The sequence below is a fragment of the Falco punctatus genome, assembly GCF_963210335.1.
Source record: "Falco punctatus genome assembly, chromosome: Z".
NCBI classification, from domain to species: domain Eukaryota; kingdom Metazoa; phylum Chordata; class Aves; order Falconiformes; family Falconidae; genus Falco; species Falco punctatus.
In genome coordinates, this window is record NC_137586.1 from 36,172,949 (window position 1) to 36,192,735 (window position 19,787).

General features: G+C 34.9%; 1 protein-coding gene across 3 annotated transcripts in view; it reads left to right on the top strand.

Annotated features, from left to right (window-relative positions):
- CNTLN (centlein) overlaps positions 1-19,787 on the top strand; it is a 197,755-nt gene that overhangs the window by 155,395 nt on the left and 22,573 nt on the right. For all 3 annotated transcript variants that reach the window (XM_080371891.1, XM_080371890.1, XM_080371892.1), the window contains 5 exons: positions 6,782-6,946; positions 10,231-10,328; positions 12,070-12,196; positions 13,831-13,968; positions 14,299-14,484. In XM_080371891.1, coding sequence (XP_080228017.1) covers positions 6,782-6,946; positions 10,231-10,328; positions 12,070-12,196; positions 13,831-13,968; positions 14,299-14,484 — 714 coding nt within the window. The remainder of the gene's footprint in view (positions 1-6,781; positions 6,947-10,230; positions 10,329-12,069; positions 12,197-13,830; positions 13,969-14,298; positions 14,485-19,787) is intronic.

The window sequence follows — 19,787 nt, forward strand, 5'->3', positions numbered from 1 at the left end:
CTGACTGGCTCTCATGCAAGTAGTTCATTTGCAGTGCTTAGATGTGTAAAGATTAAGCAGGGGGAATATGGCAAGCACTATCCCTGACCCTAGATGAAAAATTCAAATTTCTAGCTTTATGAGCTTGCTCCAACTCTCACGTTTGGTGAAAATCAGATAAATACTATGTAACCCTGCAAAAAATCTTGCAATAAAACCTGATCCTAACTATAAAAGATTGCATGGATTCCATGTCTTATATTGAAAATTCTCCAGTAAGTACAAAGATGTGGAAATCTTGGGGCAAATTTTATGCATCAGATGCAAGTCTCTGCTTGTGTGTAGCAATACTTAATGTGCACAGGCATGTTAGGTGTTGGAACTTGTATTTGTGTAAATAGCAATGATGGGTACATGGGAACATTGGGTTTGGACTTCAGCCACATCTTGACAACTGGCTTGCTATAATACTCGTATATTTTCAAGTGGAACAAAGTGGTATGAAATTTGTCTGGTTATACTTTAATTTTTATTTTCATTTTAGTAAAACTTATTTTAATGTATGGTGTTGTGTCTGTGTAGATATTAATACTACAAAGAAATTTACGTATGCAAGATGAGGATAATATACTGTAATCTTAAGTTGTGGTTTTTTTTTTTAAAGAAGTGCTAATTTTTAAAGTTCTTTAATTCTTATCCAGAAATTTTAAGGCCTTATAGGCAGATCCTGCACATCTGTATATACTGGCAGTTTGCATCACCACATTGGAAACCCTGTCCCTACAAAAATTAAAGCACATAGTTGTGATAATATAATTGATCATATGAAACTACTTATATAAGTAATGTTACATACATAGTTAATAGTCCTTATATTCCTTTGAAATTTGCAAGAACAGATGGAGTGGTGCATCTGCTTCAGTATGAAGGCAAGATAGTGTTCTTAATATGTACAGAAATTAGGCATGGGATACAGCAATATTTACTCATACAGAGGCATGAAATGAAAGTGATAGAAAATGCAAGCTAAAAATATAATTGCTGCAGGTTTTCTTTGAATTGGTGTTATCACTATGCAGATGACATGATTCAGAAGCATTTTCATCATATTAAAAAATTTTACCTATATTATTACTAAGTTTTTTCCTATTCTGCATAATTTATTTGAGAAATCATTGGTTTTGCAGTGTACAGGTCTGTACTCAGGTTTGTCTGTTGTTTGTAACAGCAGGTGATTTCTTAGAGAATTGGGCAGATAATATATTGCTCTAATTCATTTAGACATGAGTATTTGTATGTTTCTCTAGAATAGATGTATGTGTTCTGGTCTTGATAGATGTGGTATTATCATTCTTTCAGAAAAAGAAAAAAAACCAAAATCTAAAATGGACCTATGTGTTCTGATTTTATTGATTTTTATTTTTTTTTAGTATTTCATAAGATACCGTAGCCAGATCAAATGTTGTAGTACTAAGCTTTTATGAGTTGTAGATTGAATTTCGCTATAAATTAGCTATAAAGTAGCTGAATTAAAAGTACAAGTAAAACATTTGTTTATGAAGTGGCATACAGTAAACAGCCTTTTATAAAGATGATTACTCTGATCAGTACTAGTGCATGATTAAGAAGACAGTCAAAGACTGATAAGAGACTTTGTTAGTGATTACAACTGTATTCCTGATAATAGCTGAATTTATAATTTCTACATGTGAAAGGGCCGTTCTGTAGATAACAGTGTCATCATTGCTTTTATAAAGCTGATGAACTGCAATTGTGTTACAGTGACATTATCAATATGACAAATAAGTCTTTTCATTAGTGAAATACTTGAGAAATAATACCTCTTATCTGCATGCTGATATCTCTGTTTCTCTGCTGGGAACTAATTTAAACACTTCATGAGAGACTGACATTTTCAGTGCCTTAAACATCCTTAAAAGCTGCTTTGTTCATTGCAGACCATATTTAGTATGACCTCATAATAATGTAGCACACCTCAAGTGTCGTGCCTGTCTTTACTATACACATTGGAGCTGTGTTCATCTATACTAGACAACTGCACTTTAAGGAAAGATATTTTTTTTCTTGATAGGCAATTAGCAGTAATTAGGAAGATTCACTTCAGTAAGATGTCAACATGAGATTGTTTAAAAAAGTTGAATGTCAGTGGCTTTAAAAGAGGGTGTTTTTTTTCCCTGACACACAGGTATGGCATGTGAAACATGAAATGTTAATTTAACTTTTCTGCTTATTATTCATGCACAATATTATTTTGTCATTCAGATACTACACTGACAGAGTGCAAAGGGTGTTAAAATAGTGCTGCTAGAATAAAAAGAGGATTAATCTACCATTGGCCAATTAGCCAAAGGGTACTTAATGGTCTCTAAAGGCTACTGAAGTCTAACAACTAGCTAAAGCACTGGCAAAAAGTCCTCTATATTACCTTCATTTACTTGACATTTTATGAAACAGTCAGCTGCTGATAACTGCGTCTGGCTGAAAAAAAATTAGAACTGAATGATACTATAGTTTTTACTAAAATTTCAGAAGAAGAAATGACAAATAACATTTTTTTCTTGCTTTTGGGGGGTCTTTGTTTCAATTTAGGGATAGGATATTAAGTCACTGAAGACTTCTGTTTCATATTTTGTCTTCATGCCTGGAATACTAAGTAATCAACCACTTAACAGCACTTGCATAAAAAAAATTTCACTGAGGATTTGGAGTTATTTGCCTTTTCTCTATATGATCACATTAAGTATGCAGCACAGTTGGCTTTCTAGTTTGGTATATATCTTTTCATATTTTCAGATAGCTACATACCATCTTTATTAATTTTTGCTTTTTTTCTGTGACCCATCAGGTAGAAGTAGGTTTTGATGCAAGAAAACAAAACAGGGTCAAGATTAGTGGGGTTGACTCCATAAATTTTGCCATGGGTATTGTAAATAGGTTTGTCTTTATGTTATAGTAACATTTGATAAGAGTGTGTAAAATCATAAATATCTAACTCTGTGCCTGCAGATTTGTTTTGAAGAGTTCTTTCATAGTTTATATGTGCAACAGGTAGTGCTTATCTTGTGTATTTTTCATTATCAGGCTAAAGCTGTGAGAAAATTGCATTCTGTTAAAACCTTCAGATGAGCACTGTTAGATTTTAAAACAGAACTTGATACAGGAGCTGTGCATATAGCAAATGTATTTTATTACCTACTGTAGCAAGGTTCCTTAGAGAAAAGAAAAGAGTATGTTGACTTCAGGTTTCTTACAGAGATCTCTATGTACATTGTGATGTTTTTGTCTACCAAGATTTTAGGATGGGAAGCTTCATAGTAAATACGATTTTTACACATCTGAGGTTATTTATATTAGTTAATAGTTGGCTTACAGTATGAGTAGTAAAATAAGGTTATGTCATTGCTTAAAAAGAGTTTCAAGAATACCTGATCTATATCCTATTTTGTGATTTCCCCTAAAAATATATTCTATATAATATAGTCTGCAAATATAAATCCATGAGATCATGTACAGCAGTAGCAGTGCAATATCAGCCACCACCAACAGAAATGACATTTTCATACATGCCAGTTGCAGTAGCAGGGTGACTGCTGTAAACTGAGCTAGAAGCTCCTCACCGAGTTGTGATGCCAAGGAGCAATAGGTCATTCCAGGAGCTTCCAGCATTAATCCATTGGGCCTTCCATGTAGCTGTCTTTCTGAGCATAGAGCTTATGGGAAAAAGCCTTGCTGAGTCACTGGAAGTTTTATGCCGACTACATAGAAACTGAGATTTCATCACTTATCCCTTTGTGTACAGCAGAACAGAGTGTCATGGGTATACCAGGAGCAAGGAGATTAAGATAGATGGATGTTGAAATACTGAATCTATAAACATCTGTTAAGCCAAAACACTCTGGAGGAGGTGCAGCGGACAAGTGCTGCTACATCACGGAGGAGCAGCGATAGCCTGCCTTTAACAACATCTGGTCTAGCTGGTGTTTAAGATTCTACCTTTCATCCTGGTGACCTCTTCCCCTGGAGTAAATCCTTTTTACTCTGTCACTCAGGATTTGTGTGCGTGGTAGCACACACACAAAAACGTCCCTCTGTCTGAAAGAGGAGAAAGAGCAAAAGACTTGACCCAAAACTTAGCAAGTGGTGAGGGACAGCAGGGTAGTGAGCTTGCTTGTTAAGCAAGTTAACGTAAGGAATATATATTTTGGGCATAAATATGTCACCAGGGCAGGGGGGCTGTTCGTCATATCCTACATAGATTGATACAGAATTTTCAGATACCCTTTCAATATATTGCAAATAGAAGAATAGGGTAATAGAATTATCAACCCTGTAACACCATTTACATAGTCTCCAGACTTGCTAAGAGACGATGTTCTTCATATCTCTGATTGCAGTTGCATGTCTGTCTTTGTCTGCTTTCACAAGTTGGCGGATGTTTCTCTTGTATATCATATACTACGTTCACTTCACCCCCATAGTTCTGGTGCCGTTTCTGAATTTATATTTGCGTTCATATTTTAAATAATCTTTTCTACATCCTCACTTAAGTAAATTCAATAACCAGTGTAGCACTGTCATCCTGGGCAGCTGTCCTATGAAAGCCCTTTCTTTTCCAGTATATTTGGTGTTACAGTTTTTGGTAATGTGACCACTGCAATCATGTCATTTTAGACCAGACACATTTTGGCAGCAGCAGTAGCCTGAGAGACTTCTGAGGGTCAAGGCTATCTTGGGCATACGTGGGGGCATTTCTAATTTTAATCGGAAATATTGATCTAGCTATGATTATTTTTTTCTTTCCTTTTTATGAATAATTTATTATAAAGACACTGAATCATGAAATTCTGCATGTAGAAATATTGGCTATACTGGAAAAATTAACCTAATCCTTGTATCTTTCTATACAACTACTGGTTTTGCTTATTAAAGAAAGTAGCCTTCATTTTGTCTTTCACTCAGACTGTATTAATTGTGAGAATAATACATTGGATTAATGAGTAGCCAATTGGAAAATACATTAACACTTACTTATGTCTTGTTCAATAATGACAGCAGACATGGAAGAGAATGGAAAGATTAACCCCATTACTAAAAACAGTACTTACCTCGGATATACATGTAAACTGCCCATTGGCTTTAATAAATGCACTTAAGTGTGAAATACTGTTGAGTTTTAACTTTAAATACAGAATACGTTTTGGTGTACCTGTGATACTCTTTTTAAGCTAATGCAAAATGTACAAGCATTCTCATGTCATTCATAATGGCAATAAACATGACCATAAGTAGTTTTTCTTATATTTGGATAGATGCCTGATCCTGAGATTAATAGCATGGAAGTGCCTGTGTATATGAACACATGTATATAAAAAGTTTTTTCTAATAACATCAAACAGTATAAAAGCTATTTTTAATTAAATAATAAAATGCTTAGAATTTTTAACTTTTGCTCACCTATGCTACTTTGTGTACCAGCATGTAATTGGGCATACATTCAGTTATTTCAAGGTGTAGTATCTTCTCCAGTTTCTTACCAGGATCCTTCATAAAGGAAGTTTTTTGGTTGGGTTTTTTCTTGCTCTTTGACAGATTTCAATACCATTTTGTGTCACTGTTCCTTACGTTGAACTGCTGTATTGCAGTCTTCTTTGGAATAATAAGATAGTACTGTAGTTACCCTCTTAAGGAGCAGTTGTTAGGCCATTGGTGGCTTTTGCCTGACCACAGATTTGTGAAAGTTAACCACTAGCATGAAGATTATTTCAGTTCCCCTTTTTGCAAAACAACATTCAATATTATTTAAATTAAATATTTTATTTATAAGATTACCTCTATAAGAAGTACTGTGAAATATATTGTTACAAGGATTGAATAAGTCTTGTCAGTTGTCAATCAAGTGCAACAAGACTGAGAGTTTGTTTGCATGTTATTTATTTGAACTAAATCCCTAACAAGCCTCGTCTGCTAATTGGACTTAGCATTTATGCTGCTAAATGAGAAGCGTTTTGGCTGCAGTATAGGGTGGTAAGACCTACCCAGTGGAATAAACAACTAACATCTGTTATCCTGTCCTGCTCCAGCTTGGCTTTTACCACTTAAGTACCTCAGCCCTAGAGTCAAGGTTATAGAATGTGTGGTTCTCTGGCTATGATGCATATATGTGAAAGGGAAGAAATAACACAACATGAGTAAAGACCAGCCAACCAGAAGTTATTTAGTGCAGCTGGTCCACTTTGCTTTAACCTCTACAAGCCCTACAAATATCAAAACAAAAGCCAAGAGAAGGGTGTATGTTTTATAGCAGTTGTCAGCACAGCAATTCAAGTGAACTTACAGTGGTCACCATGAAAACAGATCTGAAATTTAACCACCTTTAATATGCATTGGTGTCTGAGACACCTTGGTATTTCTTCACGTTCTGTGTAGAAATAATTACTGAATCTCAGAGAGGCTATAGATAAACAGGTTTCAGCAGTAACTACTGTTACAGTTTTGTATGATATTTTTTGTCGTGGTCAAAATAGCAATGTGTACAGTCAAAATTGAATTAGCTTGCCTTTTAAAAAAAATTGCTTGTTTTTAATTTTAGTTGGCTTCTCTTTCCTGCTGGGTTTGATCTTTGCATAGACTAGAGAATTCAACCGATAGCTATGCAACATAATTACAGATAATATATACTGGTTTATTCCTTTTGAATTCTGAACCAGAGAAACATCTCATATGATCAAGCAGAAATATTTTTAGGATGCAATTGTGATTGTTTCCTCTGTTTGCAAAACAGGTGTTGACCTCCAACCTGGCCAAGTGGCAACAGGAGAAGGAATATTTACAAGGAAAATTGAAGTTGAGAGAACATCTGTCTCAAACTGCCAGCAAGAGTGAAGTCACACCAGCTCCTTCAAAGAATATTGATTCCGAGATGAAACAGCTGCAGTGCAAACTAAAGGTGACAGAACAGATTATTTAGTGCTGAGGATAATTCTTATGAACAGTACTTCATAACTGGGTCAAACAGATACACGTATACTCACATATGCATATCACTTATCTTAGCCAATGATCAGCAACTGAGGTGATGTTCACTAGAAGCATAGTCATAAGAGAGAATTAGAAGTTACAATTAAGACCATTTTTGCAGATCAAATAGGCCAGACAGGGAGGCTTGCTGGGTTTTCACACAATGATTAAATACGTCTTGTTGGAAAGTGCTGTGGAATTAATTTAATGAAAATTGTGTTGATTCCTTGCTTCATTTAAGACAGATGTAAGCAATAGCTAGCTATCTGTGGAAGGGGAAGGGGAGCAAAGAATTTGAGCTGATGGGGCAGCTCATGTAATGTGACAGTGTCATGTTACCTATATGTCACTGCTATTCTTGTCTTCAAAGCGACAACGCTCTTTTTGTATTTGTATTTTTGTAGATTAGCTGGTAGGAAAATAATAACTCGCTGATTTCTTTTTTCAGTCTCCAGTGATGCTGTTAGATGTGGATGATGGTAGGTGCTGGTCTGCGTTGATCTGAGAGGTTTCTCAGCAGGTGGCCTGGCTCCAACATACTAATTCTTCCTCTCTCCTCACTGAAGGAAATACATGTGCAACAGAATGTCTCAGAGTTGGTTTTTTCCCATCACTTTGTGTTTAATATTTGAGGAGAGAGAAAAGGTCAAAATAGTACAGCTTGTTGCTGGAAGAAATGGCACACTAGCAAGCTGGCTGCCAAAGGATCAACTAGAAGAAAAGGCCATATTACATGAACAGTATAGCTGGCTCTGTCTCTGAGTACTGGATTAGCTGTGCTAGCGCGGGATACGGGTAGTGCTCGGACCTCTTTGCTGTTGATGGTAATCATGGTATTACAGATCTCGGTTGTAGCACACTGTAGTAAAGGCAGGCCACATTGATAAAGAGATGAGGGCAGCAGGGAGTAGCCATAAAAAGGCACATAATTTGATCTGCTTTCATGATGAGAGAGAGATCTTGAAACTATACACACTGACTTCTTGAGTGTTGATTTTAGATTTGGGTTTGACTAATCTGCTTCTGTTTCTGGTGAGTGGTAATTTCTGTTAATTAGGGTTGTTCCTTTTAGATGAGTGTCCTCATTATCCAGAAACCTAGTAGTCAGTTGCTCTAGAAAAGTAAGAAAAATACAAAACGAGGACTTTAAAAAAAAATACTCTTAACAGTAACACTCATGCTAGAAACTTACTTTATTTGTCTGCTACATGTGAACTGCAAAATATATTGCTGAAAAATCAGGGGTGGGGTTTTTTTTTGTTTCTGCAGCAGAGGAAAGTTGAGCAAGCATATGTACATCTGATGTCAAAATACTAACATGACTTTTAATTCCTTCTTGAAGATGTATTCGATTTTTAATGTAAAAAATAAACCATATATGCAAAACTACATTTAGAATAAACATAATCTGTGACCCTAAATCCAGATAGTAAATTCACTGGTTGCTGAATTGAATTAGAGTTTTGACTATAAGGGTCTTGTAAGCTACATAAGTTACTGAAATTTGTAGTGTTATTTCAACCTAGAAATTTTTCAAAAATCAAGTCCTGCAAGTCGTTTCTACCAGAAGAAACTGGCAAAAGTTGTCAACTATTGTTCCAGGCTAACTAGCTTGTTTAAAAAGGAGATACAAAGTTACTCTCCTAAAATGACTGAATGTAGGGGCAGCAAAGGCTTTCCTTATACCTCAAAAGCTCAAAAGTACCTGGTTTTGTTAGTTATTTTTTTTCCTCAAAACTGTCTTTGCACTGTTTGTTTATGTTGCGTGTATTGAACCTTTGCCAATAGGAAGAAATGTGTTAAGTGTGGGTGGTGAGTTTGGAAGCAAAATACCATAAGCATATGTCTGCCTCTGAGCCTGTGCAGAGGCCCACCTTACCAAGTGTTCGAGTTGGTATCTGGTGTGTAAACCGTGTAACGGGGTGCTGTGCTTCACACTAATGAAGCGCAAGCTCAACAAACAGGTCTCGGGAAACTCAGGAATATTCAGCTAGCATACATCATTTTAACAATTTTCTGGTTATACCTCACATTATAATAATAGTAAATAGACTAGACAAGTTATTAAGAACAGTATTTTACATCTAACTATGCACACAAGAATATATGCTCCCCTTGAGGTGCACAGAGTTATGTACAATACTGCCATTAATGTTAATAGGCATTACAAGTCTGCACCAAGCAGAGAAATTCTCCTGAAGTATCTTTGTTTACAGCATGTCTGATCTGTTCGCTTATTGTTTATATGTAAAGAGTAAAAAGCTTGAGTACGGTGGGTGAACCTGCATGCATGTATGCACACATACGTCTTGTGTGTACACTTAACACGTATGTATCTTTTGGCAACACCTTTTGGAGTTCTGAAATCTTTTTATACGAGATGTTTGAGCTGCCATTTTCAGCAATGGCATTCAGTGCATATGCTCAGATTGCTAAGATGGCTACTTAGTTAAATATCATATTTTTATTTATGTAGAGTGATTCAGTTGTTCGGTATTTAAATCTTGGGTAGATTATCTGTGTGTTTGCATGGACGCATTGAGGCTTTTTTCTTTACTTCCTACTATATACAATGAGCAAAGGCCAACAACTGTATAATTCTCCTTAACTGGAATTACACATGCCTGAAAGTTAGGGTCATATCTTTTTTGGTACTGAAATGTAGGATTTGTGTTAGTATGGCCAAATGGAAATGTCTTTGTCTTATGCTTTGAGTTTTAAGGGACACAAAAACAACTGCGCTTGTAGATTGTCTTGTATTTCTCAATGCAGAAGATGAAAGGGATCATAGGAAATTGTTGCTCTGTAAGGGTAGGCCCCTTGTGCTGTAGATCTGTACCATTCAAGGATGTAGCTCAAATGAAGATCCAGTTTTATTTCTCTTCTTTTCTGTTACCTTTTCAGCTGACCAGGCTATGCAAGAGGCAGTGTGGTCCCCATAGGTACACTGGGCTTGCAGGTGTCCTGGGGAATATCTATTAATCATGTATTATGTGCAGTGGAAAAGTATTGATTTTGTTCATATTTTCCAAGGAATATACTTCTACTTAAGTGTTGCTAGAAAGTAAGAATGCTCCTTTTGTGCCAATTAATTTCTAAGAATGTTCATAAAACACGTGGGAGTTTACACGGCCTGTTATTTCAAACAAATTTACTGTTGACTGTGATAATATTCCGTGTGATTTATTTATATTTTAATATTTTTCAATATAGAATTCGAATAATGAAATCACTAAGCAATCGACCACCATTAAGTCACTAAAAAACCAACTCCAGGAAAAAGAAGAACGGATTCGGGAACTGCAAGTGAAGTACGTTCACTCTTCTATCCGTTGTGTTTGGTGCCACCCAGTGGCAGCTCTATAATTGTTGCAACGTTAACCATTAGATTTTTAAGAGAATGTTTTATTATTCTTTTTATTGCAGTCTTCCAGGCTGTCAGAGGTGGGTTTTCTTTAGAAACTGGAGCAGTACATGTTAAAATTGTATTTTGTTTAAACTGATGAATGATTAGCTAGCTACAGTATCAGTATTGCAGTAAGAATACCTTAAATCAAAACGCAGACTCTAGAGTTGACTGTTTTATCCTTGACGTAAGTCTAAATGAATTCCTCAGCACTGTTATACACAGTCCTTCAAATACAGTAATTCTTTGCCTAGGGGCTAAGAGCTATGTCAAGGTTCAGATGCTTAAACAAGATTAAATATTCAGTCTTACATTCATAAAAAGTTCAAAAGGACAGTTGTACTTGCTTCTATTTGAATTGATTAAGGCTTACTACTGATTTTGGAATTCATATGTATTGTTGTGAAGTATTCAACTGAGATTTTTATTCTACCTACTTTAACTGATAAAATACTGTTCTTCAATTATATTACTATATAGACATAATCTATTGGTGTATCTGTGAAATTTTTGCATGTCCCAGAGTTTTAACTCTTCTAACCATTCTAGGTTTTTTTTATTTGTGGAAAGTATGCAGTTTACTTTTCTGAAATTGGTTCATTTCAAAAATAGAGAACTCTTTAAACTGTTAAATTGTGTACATTGGTTTTTTTTCTGTTTCAAAGTGAACCTGAATTTTTCCACCATGAGACCTCAATTTAAAATAGAATTTCTGGTTGTCATGCTTCCTTTATAAAATAGATACTGTTAAATAGACACTGTTTTTTTGTAAACTTTAAGATAGAATCACCAAAATAACATTAATAGTATAAATGTAATATAGATGGTAGAAATTTAAAGGTGCACTCTTTTCCTGGTTTTTTTTTTTTAAACGGTATTGACACAATATCAACAATGTTTTATTCCTGAACATTTTACCATCATTCATTTTGCTTTCATTTGAAGAAAAATAATATCCAGAAATCTGAACACATTCAGGTATTGTTTATGTTCATATTTAAAATATTAATTTGCATCATAATGGTGGAAGCATTGTATATGGCATAATTTTCCCATTGAACAGAGATAACGTTGTAGTACATGAGAGTTTATTTTTTTGAGAAGTTTCTGAAAAATTCTGATGTTATATCTAGGTTTTGCAGGTTTTAAGAATTATTATCTTATCTGACATTATTATAGGAATAGAGACTTTTTGTGTGTTTCTGTGTAATAGCTGGATGAAAGGAGACTTCCCCCTTTCACTTTCTTTGAAAAATAATTTTGTACAAAGCAGTGTTTGAATGATACCTGCTTGAGATATCTGAGAAATCTAATTGATTAAAATTTGTGTGTTCAACATGATTTTTACCTTTTTTTTATAATAGCTTAAGATTAGACAAGTTGGAGCATCAACCACAGCAAAAAGGAAATCACAAATAAATTGCATATTTAGAAATAGGTCTGTTTAGTAAGAGACTTGCAACTGGTTTTAATGATTGAGACTAGGATAAATTGCAAGAATTGCATCAGCTTTTATTTTTAGAAATATTCTAAACTACAGGAATTATATTTTGTCTGCTGCATTTATACTTTTTAATTGTTTAAAACATGTACAGGTTAACAATATTTTCTAACAGTGACATGCAGTGTCACTTCTTCCCTTCTAGGATTTCTCGATTGGAGAGGGACCTTAATATGAAAAGACATTTGATAGAAGACCTAAGGTCTCGTCTAAAAGCAAATGAAGAAAACGAGAAAGCCTCTAGTGTTTCATTAGAAAGTCTTGAGAGAAAGGTACTTCTTTCCTGCAGGGGATAGTTTTCAGAAAAGCAAAAGCTGGTAGATTTACATAAGTTACTTCAACACAGTATACATATTAAATCAATAGATTGCTTCAAGTAAACAATATAGAGTTAATTTAAGGGTGTAATTCCTTCCACTGTAATTTGTATGAAATCAGTATATGGTGATAGCTTGAATGGATTCAGCATAATTTCATGTATGTTCATAAGAGGTATCATTAAATATGAAGAATATTTAGAACACTGAATTGCAAGGATATACTGTAAGTAGTGACATCTAGTTTTATGCACTATAAGTTCATAAAATGCAATAGACCTGAAGCAAGGGTGATTTTACATGACACACTAATGAAGTCCATGCACCTTTCCTGGTTATAGTAGTTAAATGCTTTAATATGTAATCTGTTTTCTATTGCAATGTTATAAACGATTCACAGTTCTTACCTTAAATTAATTCTGTGTAAGCTAGACCTTACATTCTATGGCAAATTATTTTCTCCTGCAAAATTCTAGGATGATTTCGCTAAAACTAGGAAAACTTGTATATGTTTTGACATCTTTCTGTATTATCCAACCAACATACCGCACTTTGGCCTTTAATACCACAAGAAGATTATGACATTTGGTTGTCTTTGAGGTTATGCAGTGTTTGACCCCAAAACAGAAAAAACAAAACAATTTACTAATTTGCTTTTGCTTTCCTAGAATGGGGGTGCTTGGTGGGTATCACAAGCACTATCACTGCTTACAGTCATATAGCACTTTCAGCTCTAGAGAGAACTACTGTCTTACCCTCGGTGCCAAATACAAGGTGTTACTGAGAAATCTGCAGCCAGAGAGTGAGAGCAAAAGTAAGCAAGGGAGCTGAAGTATGGAACGAGAGAAATACCTGGTTTTGGTGTTAGATGAAACATCTTGAATGGAACAATGTGCTTCAGTGCTGGGTTTTTCAAGTATTTTAAGTGCTGCATTTCTTAGATTCCAGAGAATCAAATTCCATACATTAATTGGATTATTCCATGTGGAAAATCAACTTGATAAATTTTACATTTTCTTCAGCAGAAGATCAAAGAAATTCCCTGTTACACAATATTGCCAGGAAAAGTTTGTGATTAATACTGTCAGGAGGGCTGAATGATTTTCTAGGAGCATTGGTCTATTTCATTTTACCCAAAATCAGTGTTTGCATTGTATGGCAAAATTACAATAATTATCTAAGAGGCTTTACAGACTATTAACTTGTAGACAGTTATGTTCTCAGCAGAGTTTTGATTATTGTTTTTACCTCTGGTAGAAGAAATGAGTGGAAGTTGTGGTTTACTCCCTTTTGCACACACTGTAGCAGTGAAATATATATAAAAAAGAGCTCTGTAAATGAAGAGCTTTTCTTTACACTTAATATAAGTCAAAACTTTTATGTAACAAGATTGTGTGCAGACTGATCTCTACTGGATCAGCCATAGAGAATTATTAAAGACTGTAATTTCAGAAAAGGGTACTTCAGTCAAATTATTTATATAATACAGGCATGTTTATGTGATATAGGTAAGCATAGTTGTGATTTGATTTTCATTTTTAAGTTTTGTATCTTAATAGCCAATTGCTTTTGACCTTTCATTATTTCAGGTAAAGGCACTGGCTGAAGACTGTTCAAATAAAAAAACTTCCATTGACTCACTGAAACAAAGACTTAATGTAGCTACAAAAGAGAAGTCTCAGTATCAGCAGATGTATCACAAGGCTAAAGATGAGTTGGAGAAAAAGGTATATTAGCGTTGTGATGGCTCCACTGTGGAACTTTTTCCTACCTCACTGTCCAATGAAAAGTTGCAAAGTCATTAGCTTAGACTTTTTAAATACAGAAAGGAAGAAGAAAGCAGCTCAGTAATAATGTGTGTCTCTGATATAGTTCAGTCACATCACTGAACTTTAGATGCTGAAATGTGGACATAATAACCGAACATGAAATCACTTTTTCCCATGAAATTACATTTCATGTCTTGCAAGTAGAATGTTCTGTGATGTTTGTGGTCTACCATAGCTGTCTATCAGCTTTTACCATACCACTGCCATTTCTCTGTGGATTTATTTCAGGATCTCAAGCTTACCCGCCTAGAGAGCAAAATGATGGAGACTGAATGTGCCATGACTGAACTGGAGACTGCTGCATCTCAACAACTACATGGCTTGGCTAAACAGAGCGGACAGGCTTTGGAAACAGTACATAATAAGCTGCTGCTCACCAGTGACAAAGTAGAAGAGTTCATGACGTTTGTGAAGGTTTGAGTTTTGATTTTCTTTTGAGTGTTGAGCAAGATAAAAGTATTCCTTAGTGAAAGCAAAGTGTAAAAGATTAAATGAGTTTAATCTTTGGTGCATTCCCTGTTGTAGAATAATCTTTGGAGTTCCTGCACTTGCCTGGTGTCAACTCTGAACTGGTCTCAACAGGGAGAAAGAGTCGCTGGCTCTAGGTCTCTCTCCTAGACTTCCAAAGACTTCCATAATTGTTATTGGTCATCTCTTTCTATATGACTGCCAGTCTACTTGTTCATGAAAAAGCGCTTAGTTGTATAGGAAATTACTCTGCAGAAAAAAAATCTCCCAGCACATTAAAGAAAAAAATTCTTATCTGCTGATTAGTGTGAATTACTTCATTTTCCACATGCATTTGCTTTTTGTTGCAGAAATACTAAATAAGGAAACCTCTACATTGCAAATTTGAAAGCCGTTTTAAAAGCAGTATGTAGAATATTATTTCCATATTTTAGTTAAATACTTAACAATCTGCTACAGTGTATCATGCAATAATACTGTCTGTGGTGTTATGTAGATCTCTTTATCATCAGTGTGCAGTTCTACAGAAGGGACTAATCTGTGTTTTGTAACTTAATATTTGAAATATAAGTATTATTTGCTTTTCTGAAGTAACTATGTAACTAAGAATTACAATGCCTTATATATATATATATACACACATATATATTGAATATAGCATGTACCTACTATATACCTACCTTCAGACAAGGTTATATCTTACTAATCCATGAAACAGATCCATTTGTCTACTGTTCATGGATTTCTGTAGAGGTAAGCTGCTTTCAGATATATTTGAGCAAGCCTGATAGCATCCGAAGTAAAGGGCAGTGCTATTCTTATGCACTGTAAAAAGAAGACATATATAGTTATCTCTTAATGAATAACTTTCCTCTGTGGACTGAAATTTAGTAACTTAAATATTTGTGCATTTTACCTTCTTTCTTTCATCATCAGATAGCTAGTCACACTACATGGCAGTTTTCAGACCTCTGGCATGGCCTGAAACCATCCCATGTTCAGTTCAGTTCAATATAATGTATAACATTCAGTTCAATGTAAAATTCACATCAACCTCATTATGAAAAAAGACTGAACAATGTTGAATGCACTTTAAAATCCTAAATTCAAAGAGGTTGTAAGCTAAAAGATATAAAGTAAAAATTATGATAGATGTTCATGAAAAAAATGTACCTTTTATTTAAAAATTGTGTTCTTTTTAAAGTTTGTGATTAAACTAAAAGCTATCTTCTGTTTGTCCTGTTTCATAACCCTTGGGAAAGTGGTATAAAACTCATCACTGTGCCTGATGATTCAGAATTATCTTGTCTGTTCTTGAACAAGCTGTTATTTTTCAGGGGGGAAAATTGCTTTCTTTTAATACAGAATGCTTCCTCTAAGTGGAAGAAATGAGTGTTCTTCCCACAGCTGCATGCTTGTTTTGGCTATGCATGGGAAAGTCTGAATTAGTCTAATATGTTACCTATTTTTTTTAATTAAATACTCCTGTGTCATTGATGACAGAGAGATGCAATTCAGTCTCCATTCAGGCTGCTATGAATTTTGGAATTACTTCATTGAATAAGTTGCAGTAGCAATTACAGACAAAGAAGATGAATAAGTGTTCGTACTACCAATACTTTACATACTTCTATAATGAAAATTTTGTAAAAAATTGGAAAATGTGTAAGTAGATCTTCTGTTCTCAGAACTAGCTGTAATGAGGAAAATCACCTATCAGCAACTATTATGATACTTCATTCACTGTTGAATAAGATGGCTGCTTCTCTGTTAGTTACCATGAATATCATTAGTGTTTACATGGTTGTACTGTATGTGAAAAGAATATTAATATATAGTTTCTCTATAAATAATAAGAATATTTAGTTAATAAAGTAAAATATGTAGTTTCTCCCCTGGATAAAAGAGCATGCATGCATATTTCAGGTAACATTTTTGCTGACTACTGTTCCTCTGCAGCAAGATTTTTTTGAAAATAAAGACCGTGTCTACAAGTCAAACATTGATGATCAGGGAGTTCCTCAGTAGACTGCTTTGTTTAGTTATGTACTAAATATTTATGGAAAAAAAGTTCTCTGAAATCAGATTTTATTCACAGTATGCCACTGTAAAAAATACACTTGAAAATCCTTCTCATTTCAGTGGAATTTTGTAGTATATCAAGTAAATCCTATTAAAATGCCTCTTACATATCTCAGGCTATAACCTGTATTAGGAAGATCGAGGTGGCACAGTAAGTAGCAGTACTCCTTCCTGCACCAGCTCTTCCTTTGAAGTCTGGTCTGTCTCATTTTCACTCTCTCCTTCCAGGTAGCTGCCAGTTTTCCCCTGATCTTGGTTCTCACTTAAGATTCAGTAAATCAAATAAGTTTTTCTGTGTAGAGATCAAATTTGATCAAGTTTAAAACGTCTCTTGCTTAATCTGTTCAAGATACCTGTATTACCTTTTTATCTTTGTGGGCTATTCTGATCACTTCACAAGCCTTACTTGTTTTTCTGAGTGCAAGTGTAATCTCCTCATTAATCAATTGAATGTAGTTACTTTTTCTAGCTGTTCCATGTCTCTCATGACATTATATAGTTCTTTTTTTAACATACAACAATTAAGTCATTTCAGCGTTGTTAATTAATAGCTGCAGCTAGTAATAGGACAACAGAGGAACTTCGGAGAAGAGAGCGTGGCTCTTTCTGTTTATAGCAGACACAGGTACTTGCGTTTATAGTTACTGGTAACTGGGAGCCACACAATCCTGAATCCATTTGGATCAATATACCAAGTTACTAAAGCTGGAGAAAAGGTTTCTGATATGTCTGATGCACACTACTGGATCAAATTAGAGAATATGATGAATTACTGCTGAAGCACATATTTGTAATGACAATAAAGCGTTCTGTTGCTATGGGGAGTCCAGTTTGGGACACTTAGGCAACTAACTGAAATTGCTGCATTGTAAAATGTAGTGATAGTTTCTAAAAATGGTGGAAGAAATAATCACAAACAAAAGTTGCTGCATCCAATATGTTGTCAGTCATTATTGGACTTATTTTTGTTGGTGTGGTATAGGGTTCAGGTGTTACGTCCTAAGTTACATTCAGTGGGAACCAACAGGGCTTCTAAAATAGGTTGATTCAGAGCAGCTTATTTCTCTAAAGCTGTTATGAGGAAGATACAGGCTAGCAGAAAATATGAATAGAAATTGTGCATCATAACAGTTTAAGTAACCAAAAAAACACAGTTCCATAATTAGAGGGTAATACCTATTTCCATTTGATAGGAAAGAGAACACAGTATTTAGAAATAAAAGGGCAATATAAAGGAACTGGAAAATGGTTTATAGATAATAACCTGAAAATATGAGCAGCAATTGAGTATAGCAGCTGGAGAAGAGGCTGAAAGAATCAGGAGGAAATCTGTGGGTCGCAAGGCCAAGAATAACAGTAAAGGGGCAAGATGTAAAAATGCACTAGAAGATAGCTATTACAGGGTGGATATGATCCACTGTTTGATAAAACAACTTCGTGTAAGGATAGAAATCTTGTGCGAATATTTCTAGTTTGTACCTGCAAGGAAGTAGGCTGATGGTATATGAAGATGATGAAACATTCACAATCTGTTAGTAGCCGACGGAGGATTTTAAACAATTTCTTGAAAGAACTAGCATTTTTAAATCGAGAACTTTCATGGTTACAACTTTATAGGACTGATTAAGGGATTTTTCTCTTGCTGATCATCATTTTGAATAAGTATTCAAAGTAAGTGTATATATACACTATAACACTGCCATGACTCTAAATAATATTGAGTCGCTATCCAGAAAAGGCAGTCATGACAGGTATTTTTAGGTCAGTTAGTCTGACTTTATTTCTGGCTAAAATAGTGAAAATCTGATATGAAATCCAGTTATTAAAGTAGTAAAGCAAAGTGTATAATTATATTTCTTAGAATGGCTTTGTGGAAAGTAAGTTGAATAAATCTCATTTCTTTTCTGGAAGGCAGTACAAGTCAGTTGATAAAGACTACTATTCACTTTAATATATTCTTTTTTAAGATGTCTGACCTATCAGTGAGGTGTTCAGATAAAAAATGTAGGCTATTCAATACCAATAATATGTTAAATGGATTAAAAATGGCCTGTGTGGTTGATCTGAAAAGTAATTCATGAAATTTAGGAGTTTCTAGAGTTCTGTAGAGATCAGAGCTAAACCTTATTATTAAACATGTTCACAGAATTAGATATCAAATCCTGATAAAATTTGTCAGTGGCATTTATGAAGACTGATAAATATTAATGACAGTAAGGCTGTAAGCATAATGTAAGCCAGGCCCAATAAAACATTTTTATTACAGAAAAACACTAACTACCTGTAAGAGGGACCAGGTGGCTTTGAGAGTATTTTAGATGCCTTTTATAAAGCTACATGTTTTTATCCCATCCAGTTTCCATTAGCACCATAAATTCTCTTTGAACCATGCATCCAATTTCTATAATGTACCATTGTTCAGTATTTCCTATAACATGTATTACACTATCGGATCCTCAGATGGATCTTGCTATTTGCATGCAGCACAGCAACCAGAGCACAATGTTCTTTGTTGTGCTTGTAGTACCTGTGACAACACATGCAGAAAACAGCCGTTGCATAAAAGGAAAAAAATGCTATTAGACTACTTGACTGGATGCCTATCAAAAGTAGGGTACAGCATACTACTTTGCTATAAAATTGTCCAAAATCCTGCCCAATTCTGAGGAATTCTGTTTTCCTGCATTAGTCATTTATTTATTTGTTTATTTATTTGGCTCACCTAGACTTTGACCATATGTTGTTGAAGTTACAGACCCTTGTAAGTACAAGACTTAGTAGTGGTGTCTGTCCCATTCAACTTGTACATCAGCAAAACTCCTTTTTGTAAGTTAATCTGTGGTGATGACATCTGCCTGAGCATGAAAGTATCTTTCCTGACTTTTCTGACCTTGAGGAAGATGTTTTGAAGTATTGATAAGGCACCTATTTTAAATTGTAGCTGTAATAAATAGGTGATGGAGGCTGAATGCTTCAGAGTCAGTTGAGTGCATTTCTTAATTCCATAACGCCTTTGTGATCTGGGACTTGTGTGCCCTCCACAGTGGATACCCACTGAAGTACAGTTCACATCTGGTCTGTTCTGGCATTGCTCTTGATAGGTCTTCAGTATAACCATCTGATAGAACCGACTGCCAAACCCGAGACCCATGGCAATTTACTTGGCA